Genomic DNA, 10220 nt, shown 5'->3' with positions numbered 1-10220 from the left:
TTAAAAATATACATATGAACCAGTGTGATATGGCTGTACATTTTCAAAGAAGTTTGTAAATCAGGAAAAATGACTTGGAATATGTGTCTTTGATTTTTACTTGAAATATGTTTTCAGAGCAGCCTTAGAATTCTGAACTGAGCATGAACTATTATCCTTGCTCTATCTATACTTAGTTGTATATATGAATACTTAGTCATTTTTATGCATTGTGCTTTTTAGAAACAAGAGCCATTGTATAAATCATTATGAACCAGAGAATAAATTGTCTGCCAAAATATTTTCTACTTGAGACATCAGAAAATGGCTACAACTTCTTATGGTAGTGGTGGTGGTAGTGTGCCGTGGAGTCGGTTCCAACTCATAGTGAGCCTGTATAGGGTTTCTGAGATGGTAAATATTTATGGGAGCAGAAAGCCTCAAATTTTTCCCATGTAACAGCTGGTAGTTTCGAACTGCTGACCTTGAGGTTAGCATGCCGACTCATAACCACTACACTACCAGAGCTCCTGGCTACTACTACATGTGAACTATAGTACTGTAAATAGAGTATATTTATATATATTTACTGTATTTTCAGTACTATAATTCACATATAGTACTAGCCATAAGATGGTGCAGCTATAATCTGATTCCTTAAGTCCTGGTGTGGCACCTGGTTAATGAGGTGGACTGCAAAGTCAGTTTGTATCTCAAGCTTACCTGCTGCTCCTCAGAAACTCTATATGGAGTTGCTATGGGTCATAACCAACTCGATAGCACTTAACAACAACACATATGAAATGCCATTTTTTATGAGTCTCTAGAAAATAATTTCATGTGAAGTTAACAGATGTATACTTATCACCTATTTTTTTAAGAAGCGTTCTGCTATGTATTTAATATAAAGATAAAATCAGACCGTAAAGAAAAGTCCATTTTTATTTATTCAAGTCACTTTTTAAGCTTTATGAACACCAAGACCTGGTTTTTACTGATGACAATTTTCTTTAGTGCATCTTTCACCTCCTTGTTCCGGAGGCTGTAGATCAAAGGGTTCAGCATGGGAATGATCACTGTGTAGAAGACAGACGCCATTTTGTCTGTGTCCAGGGAATGGTTTGAGCTGGGCTGCAAGTACATAAATATTAAGGTCCCGTAGAAAATGGTGACTGCCAGCATGTGGGAGCCACATGTGGAGAAGGCCTTACGCCTGCCTTCAGCAGAGCGCATCCTCAGGATAGCAGAAATAATGTAAATGTAGGAGACAAGGACGATTAGAAGGGAGGAAATGAACATGATACCAGCACAGGCAAAGATCCACAGCTGTTTGGTGTGAATATCTGAGCAAGTCAGCCTAAGGAGGGGCATGTCATCGCAATAAAAATGGTTAATGATATTGGAATGACAGTAGCATAGACGGAAGGTAAGGATGGCATGAAACAGTGCAACCAAGAAGCTGTAGCTATAGGGAGCAGCTACGAGCTGAAGGCAGATTCCTGGAGACATCACCACCATGTAAAGCAATGGGTTACAAATGGCCACATATCGATCATAGGCCATAGAGGCCAGCAGCAAGCACTCGGCTGTCATTAAAGCCAGGAAACAGCCTAACTGAGTAGCACATGCATTGAAGGAGATACTGTTTTCTTTGTACAAGAAATTTCCAAGCATTTTGGGTGTAATGACTGAAGAGTAGCAGAAGTCAACAAAAGCCAGGTGACTAAGAAAGAAGTACATTGGTGTGTTGAGTCTTGCATCTGTTCTAATGACTAAGATCAAACCCAGGTTGCCAACTACTGTGAAAAGATAGATGGATAAGAATATCAGAAAGAGGGGCATCTTCAGCTCCTGGCGATCTGTGAGGCCAGCAAGAATAAATTCTGTCACCTGGGTGCAATTTATCTGAGCCATGTGTTTCTTCAGAACATCTGGATGAGGAGAAGAAAGGAGAGTTAACTTCAAGTTGCTGTTTGTATAAATAGTCATTTCATATAATATTCTGAATAGAGTTTTAATTGCCAATATGAACATGTTGTTCAAACCCACCATCTGCTGCTCCTTGGAAACTCTATACAGGGTTGCTATGAGTCAGAACCAAGTTGATGGCACTTTACAGCAACAACAATATTAAAAAAAATATTAGTTTAGTCATTGCCAGGGAATAATGCTAAGAACAAATAGTAATATTTTTTGGAAAGGTGAATTTCTTTCCCCACAAAATCAATGCATATGCAAAGGTTAAAAACTCTGTTATATGCCTCTGCCGGCTCATGACTGTAAACAAATAGCATAATGGAATACTATTTAATCACGAAGAGAAGTGAAATCTTGATCATTCTGCATGCTACTACAGGAATGAACCTTGAAAACATTACACTGAGTGGAGTAAGGCAATCACAAAAAGGTAAATTCTACATGATTCCACTTATGTAAACTACCCAGAATAGGTAAATGTATAGAGAACAGAAGTTGATAGTGGTCACCAGGGAGTCAGTGCCATGGGCTGCCAAATGAACCAATAGATCCATTTTGGAAGAAGTGCAGCCAGAGTGCTTCTTGGAGGCCAAGATGGCCAAATTTTTGTCTCTCATACTTCAGACATATTGTCAGGAGGGACCAGTCACTGGATAAGGATATCATGTTTGGTAAGGTGGAGGGTCTGAGAAAAAGAGGAAGACCCCCAGAGAGATGGATTGCCCAAGTGGCAGCATTGATGGACTCAAGCATGGCAACAGTAGTGAGGTTGGCCCAGGATAGGGCAGTGTTTTGTTCAGCTGTGCATAAGGTCACTATGGGTTGGTACTGACTAGATGGCACCTAACAACAACAACAACCAGGGAGTCCTGGTGTGGTGCTGTGGGTTAATGCTCCAGACTGCAAATCTGTTTGAAATGCAAGGTTGGCAGTTCAAGCTCACCAGCTGCTCCTCGGAAACCCTATACAGGGCCGTTATCGGTTGGAATCAACTTACCTACACTTCACAACAACAACAACCAAGGATTAGGGGAAGGAAGGAAAAGTAAGTCACTATTTAGGAAGAATTATGTATAAGTTTATGTGATGGAAATCTGGCAACAGATATTTGTGATGGTTTCATTACATGATTAATATACTTGGTGTCACTGAATCACAGCTGAGAGAAATGTTGAATTGTCAAGAGTTTGTTATTCATCATTTTACAACAGTCAAGTAAAACTGTGGAGCAGAAGTCAATCCTCAACAACTTGTGCTTAGTCAAAATGCTTGTATATTATAGTATTTAAAATTGAGCCTTAATTTTCCTAAAATTTAAACTATTGTTTTGATTGAGGCTTCCTTGGTAGTATCATCTTGACAGAGATTGGCCTTCAGTCCTGTGCAGACACAGCTTCCACATACATTCCATGCAGAGAGCATATTCTTCTATTTAGTTTCCATCACTTAACACAGAAAGTGACCTTAATAATGAAAAGACTAAAAGTAGGTAACTTTTTGAAAGACACAATATTATGCTCATAGGTGTTTATTTACTTCACTTTTTCCTATCAATTCCTTATGATAAAAATAATCTAATTATGTCCATTTTAAAGTGAGATTAAGCACCTAAAAGCAAGGTCAGACAGCCTGTCTTTAGTACAGCTTGACTTTAAATTCATATATTTTCTGACTCAGAAACCCAAGGTCGCCATTCTAGTCTCAATAAACTCAATAGATTCTGTTGCAGTTATTTTGTGCTATTGAGTTTGCTCTGACTTATAGTGACTCTGTAAGGGTGTCCATGGAACCCTTGGTGATTTTGACCTGCTAACCTTGTGATTAACAGTTCAGTATCTATCCTACAAGGAGCTCTGGTAGCATAGTGGTTACGAATCGGGCTGCAAATCACAAGGTCAGCAGTTCGAAACTACCAGCTGTTACTCGGAAGAAAGATGAGGCTTTCTGCTCCCATAAAGATTTACAGCCTCGGAAACCCTGTACAGGGTCCCTATGAGTCTGAACTGACTCCACGGCACATAACAACAACAACAACAACATCTATCCTACAGCACCACACCGGGATTCCTGTTGTAGAGGATTCCTGTTGTAGATGCTTCAGTTATTTCCAAGGGTTTCTTGATATGGTGTTTCACAACATCTTTGTATCTAAAGCATGAATCAAATGAAATAAATACTGGCAAGTTTTTAAGATAATTTGCCAAACTAAAAGTATTTTGTGCTTTCCAATAAGCGGAACTGTGGGTTAATGCACTGGACTGCAAAGTCGGTTTGAACCTCAAGGTCGGGAGTTGAAGCTCACCAGCCACTCCTTGGAATCCCTACACAGGGTTTCTATGGGTCAGAACAGACTATACGGCACTTAACATCACCAACAACAAACATCTTTTTCAAGAAGCTCTGGTAGCCTAGTGGTTATAAGTCTGGCTGCTAATCTCAGGGACAACAGCTCGAGACTACCAGGGGTTCCGCGATAGAAAGATGAGACTTTCTGCTCCCGTAAAGATTTACAGCCTCGGAAACCTTATACATGGTCGCTGTAAGTAGGACCTGACTCCACGGCACATAACCACCACCAGCATCTTTTTCATAAGTAGTTAAAATATTTGAATTATTTATATATTATTTCTAGCTTCTCTACTGTATTATTTTTAAGTGGACTATTTTCATATATTTTACCTACTGTGTTGAACTGTTGTTCATAATGAAAATACGAATGCAAATATAAAGTTAGGTTTAGGACGTGATTATTGTTGTGAAGTGACTTCGAGTCGGTTTTGACCCTTAGCGACCCTGTATAAGTTTAGCTGGTGGGTTTGAACCACTGACCTTTCAGTTCAAATGACTTTGTAGTTTGACGCACTAGCCCACAGCATCACACCAGAACTCCGATAACAAATACAAAATAAACATTCTTGCTACTAAAGCCAGGATGTCAGACTTCTCTCTTTTTGTCTTTGTCATTTCTTTTATACATGAAAAATGAAACATGACTTTGAGAAAAATAAACAAATGGCTTTGTACACACTGGAAAGCTCATTAAGAATAAATGTTATGCAAATAAAATGAAATCTCATATAGTCTTACTTTTTAAAAATCAATAGTGAAAAAATTTTCCTCACTGCTTAAATTATCTCAAAAAGTTTCAGATTATGGATTATTTGTTTGTTTGATGTAAAAATGCTTCTTGAGAAGCAACTTTGTGGTAACTAGTTAATTTTCATTGTACACAAATTTACTTCAAGTCTATCCTAAATATGTGTGTTATATTATATCCTAGAGTCCCCGTACACTTAGGGATTTTTAGTTACTAGTGATAGAAATGATTCTACAGATAATACAATAGAATTTTGCAATTCTAATGACTGTTTTGCTGTAGGATCAACATTGGAGTTTGAACCACAAAGTCGGCTGCTCAAACCCACCAGCTGCTCCTTGGAAACCCAACACAGGGTCATTATGAGTCAGAATTGACTTAACAACACTTAACAGTATCAGTGACATATATTGGAAATACCTTTTTTTTTTTCTTTTAAGAAACATAAAAGGCAACTATACATGTGGGCCTCACCAGATGGAATAAAAAAGAAAGAAAGAAAAACAAACAAAAAAACGAGACAGCACCTATGGGAAGAGCAAGTAGACAAGCTCAATATCATCATCCAAAATAAGACCAGGGGCAGATAATCAATTGGTTGCATGTAAGTTCAGGCAGAAGCTGAAGAAAATTAAAGCAAGTCCACGAGACCTAAATTAATACCACCTTAAGAACAGATTTGATGCGTTAGACATTAAAGACTGAAGACAGGAGAATTGTGGGATGATATTAAGAACATCGTATAGGAAGAAAGCAAAAGGTCATTTAAAATAAAGGAAAGAAGAAAAAGAGAAAAACAGATGTCAGAAGAAACTGAAAATTGCTCTTGAGTGTAGAGAAGCTAAAGCAACAGGAAATAAATGAGGTAGTCAAATAGAAAATTTCAAAGGGCAGCTTGAGAAGCCAAAGCCAAGTTTTATAATGAAATGTGCAAAGACTTGGATTTAGAAAAGCACAAGGGAAGAACATGCTCAGCATTTCTCAAGCTGCAAGAACTGAAGGAAATACTCAGGCCTTGACTTGTAATATTAATGCGCTCCATGGTAAAATACTAAATGATGCAGAAAGCACTAAAAGAAAATAGAAGGTATCCACAGAGTCACTGTATAAAAAATAAATGGTGTATATTCAACCATTTCAAGAGGTAGCATATGATCAAGAACCGATGGTACTGAAAGAGGAAATCCAACCTGTACTGAAGGCATTGTCAAAAAAACAAGGCTCTAGGAATTGGCAGAATACAAAATTGCAATCTTTCAAGAACTTGATGCAGAAATAAAGGCATCTATTTCAAGAAAATTGGAAGTATCTGGCCAACTGATTGGACAAGATCTATATTTGTGCCCATTCAAAAGAAAGGTGACCCAACAGAACTCAGAAACCATTGAACAATATTAATGCTATAAGCAAGTAAAATTTTGCTGAAGATAATTTAAATTTGATTGTGACAGTACATTGACAGGGAGCTACCTGTACTTTGATCTGGATTCAGAGGGACCCTCAGGACACTATGGATCAAGCATTCATTAAGATGTAAATCAAAAAGCTAAAGGTCTTAATTCACTATTCACTCTTTGGGAGAAAGATGAGTCAGTTGGCTTTCCTCAATGTTTATAGACCCAGAAACCCTATGGGTGAGTTAATTCTGTCCAAAGTGTTGCACTGAGTCCAAATTGATTCAATGGGAGTGAGTTTTTATTGTTTTGTTTTTAGTGCAAGAAGAGGCTTTGAAGCCTTTTCTATGGTTTAAAAGCTGCAACTACAACAAATGAAGATCAATATGATGCAGAACTTGTGCAAGTAGGGTTGGTTCAGTCGTTTCAAAAAGAAGATGCATTTGCAGAACATTAAAGAATAATTCTGTTTTATTCTACTCTATTATTATACAAAAATATTCACCCCAACTTTGTCATACATACAGTCTTTGTACTTACCTACTAGGTAGAGGATGCTCCTATTTCTTCTTTCAGTGTATATGGATGACAGCAAACTGCAGAGTTTTGTCAGTGACTCTGTCCCATGATGCAAGTAAGATTATCAGAAAAATAACATCCCACATTCCACTGGGAGCTTAAGGCAGGTTAGAGAATAATTAATGTCATTCTCTGGTTTTAAACAAGCACTGCCTTCAGTACAACATCATTGCCCTAAGTGTAAAGCTGATGTTCTCCCATGTAAACTATCACTCAATTCACAATAAAAACTTAAAACCAAACCAAACAAAACATCATTGCCCTAATGTTCCCTAAGTTTTGAAATGCTATTTACTTAATGCTGTCTTAGTTGTATTAACTAATTAAATTGATGTTTTCTAGTGATGGAGTTTGAATGTGTCTTTGAAAAAAAATGTAAGAACTACCAGTTGAAAAGATTTACAATGTAGTTTTTAAGGAATTGAACATACATTTTCCCCAAAAATCAATTCCTGGCATTGTAAGGCATAATACTCATTTTTTGGACTTAATGTTTGTAGTAATTTCCATATTTAGGTTGTCACTATTTTTTATTATTATGTAATTTACTTGATGGCCTACCTGGAGGACACACTTTCTGGATAATTTCACACCCAAATCTGTGGCTATAGCAAGTATTTGAGAAGTACAACATTTCAAACCTTATTAAAAAACAATGTGTTTTTGAAGAAACTGAAGATAATCCATTATGTTTCAAAGCATTTTCGGGATGTGAAGATTTGGAAGACAATTAAAAACCTATTTTTCTGTTTTCAAATGTAATGTTTGTTATTGTTTTCCCAGTAATTTAGTAATACAAGTATTTAACTGACAAACTATAAATATATTGTTATTAAGTGCCATCAAGTCAGTTCTGACAGAGCTACCCTGATAGGCTTTCCAAGGAGAGGCTGGTGAGTTTGAACTGGCAACTCAGCCTTGTATCAAGTACTTATGCTACAGCACCATACCAGGACTCTGGATAAGATATAGCAATTATAAATTTATATGCAACTGACAAAATAACCTAAAAATACTTAAAATAAAAAGTGACATAGAGCATCAAAATTGGCAAAGAGGAAATAAAACTCTATTTGCAGATTATATGATCCTATATGTAGAAAACCCAAAAGAGTCAGTCAAAAAGCTACTATAACATTGAAAGATTCATCGAAGTGGCAGGATATAAGATCAACATACAAAAATCAGCTGGATTCCTGTGTACCAAAAATGACAGCTTTGAAATACATTAGGAAATCAATACCATTTAAAATAGGTCCAAAGGATGACATATCTATGAATAAATGTGATGAGAGAAACAAAGGACTTATACAAAGAAACTACGAAACACTACTACAAGAAACCAAAAGAGAACTACAAAAATGGAAGCATGTACCATGCTCCTGGATAGGAAAACTTAACATTGTGAAAATGTCAATACTGCCCAAAGCAACTTACAAATATAATGCAATCCCAATCCAGATTCCAACAACATTCTTTAAAGAGATGGAAAAAACAATTACAAACTTTATATGGAAAGGAAAGAGACCCAAGATAAGCAAAGCATTGCTTAAGAAGAAGAATAAGGTTGGAAACCTCTCACTCTCTGACTTCAAAATTTACTACACGTCTACAGTGGTCAAAACAGTCTGGTACTGGTACATAGATCAATGGAACAGAATTGAGAATCCAGAAATTAACACATCTATATACAGCCAACTGATTTTTCACAAAATACCTAAATATATTGCATGGAAGGAGATAGTCACTTTAACAGATGGTGCTGGCAGAACTGGAAAGCAATTTGTAAAAGACTGAAACAAGACGTTCACCTCATGACTTATACAAAAACCAACTCAATGTGGATTAAAGACCTAAATCTGAATCCCATGATTATGAAGGCCATCAATGAAAAAATAGGAACAAATGTGAGGGAACTAATTCAGGGAATACACAGACTACCAAACATTTTGAAAACTACACAAACAAAAGTAGACAAAATAAATGAGTGGGACATACTAAAAATAAAAAAAATAAAACAAAAGACTTCACCAAAAGAGTAAAAAGGGAGCCCACAGAATGGGAAAAAATCTGCTGCAATCACACATCAAACAAGGGACTTATTTCTAAAATAGATAGGAAACTACAACACCTCTACAAGAAAAAGTCAAATAACCCAATTAAAAAGTGGGCACAGGACATGAACAGACATTTCACCAAGGAGGAGATCCAGGCTGCCAACAAACATAAAAGAAATGTTCATGATCACTAGCCATTGGAGAGATGCAAATCAAAACAACAATGGGATATCATCTCATATCAGCAATAATAGCAAAGATCAAAAAAGTAGAGGACAATAAATGCTGGTGGGGATGTGGAGAGACTGGGACTCTTCTGCATTGCTGGTGGAATTTCAAAACATTCCAACCTCTTGAAAGCAATATGGCACTTCCTCAGAAGGTTGGAAATAGAAATACCTTATGATTCAGCAATTCCTCTACTTGGTATTTACCTACAAGAAATATGAGCCATAACACAAGTAGATATATGCACACCAAAGTTCATAGCAGCACTATAAACAATAGCAAAAAGATGGAGACTAACTGCCCATCAACTAAAGAATGGATAAACAAACTGTGGCACATACTCACAATGGAATATTATGGTACCATGAAGAATAACAAGGAAGCTGCAAACCACAACATAACATGGATGAATCTTGAAGATATTATGTTGAGTAAAATTAGTCAGTCACAAAAGGAGAAATACTGCATAGGACCACTACTATAAAAAAAACTAAGGAAAAGAACCCATACTAAAGGGTAGTGGGGGATTCTTTGCTAATTACTTGGATGTGGGTGGTGGGGTGAGGAGACGGAGGGGAAGGTGGAACACAGGGTAGGGAATAGACACAGGATAGTTTGGGTGCTAGTGAGGGGGCCAAGATACAAGAAAGGTGACAGGAATGGAATAACAAGGCTGATGGGAGAACAATTAGGCAGGTTTGCATGGGCTAAGTGGGACAGAGGTAAGTAATGACGTATGCACAACCTTGGAACAACAGGACTCTGGGATACAGGGATTGAGACATGATTGGAATTGGGAAAAGGGGGAAATAATGTTAAGATGCTTGGCTGTCTTTTGAATCTTGGTTTCCCTGCCCTACCATTATAAAATAAACACCTGAGGGGGAGGGAAAGGAATAGCCAGAAATA

General features: G+C 37.1%; 1 protein-coding gene across 1 annotated transcript; it reads right to left on the bottom strand.

The window, feature by feature from the left end:
• Window positions 1-933: 933 nt before the first annotated feature.
• Window positions 934-1893, bottom strand: LOC102831216 (olfactory receptor 1044-like). Its single transcript, XM_006877788.1, has one exon. The coding sequence runs from the start codon at window positions 1891-1893 to the stop codon at window positions 934-936; it is 960 nt and encodes a 319-aa protein (XP_006877850.1).
• Window positions 1894-10220: the final 8327 nt, after the last annotated feature.

The sequence above is a fragment of the Chrysochloris asiatica genome, unplaced genomic scaffold, assembly GCF_000296735.1.
Source record: "Chrysochloris asiatica unplaced genomic scaffold, ChrAsi1.0 scaffold00599, whole genome shotgun sequence".
NCBI lineage: Eukaryota > Metazoa > Chordata > Mammalia > Afrosoricida > Chrysochloridae > Chrysochloris > Chrysochloris asiatica.
Note: the sequence above shows the minus strand (reverse complement) of the source record. Positions and strands in the feature narration are given on the sequence as shown.

Coding starts and splice junctions, on each gene's coding strand:
- LOC102831216 (XM_006877788.1), bottom strand. CDS start 1,893: ATGGCTCAGATAAATTGCACCCAGGTGACAGAATTTATTCTTGCTGGC.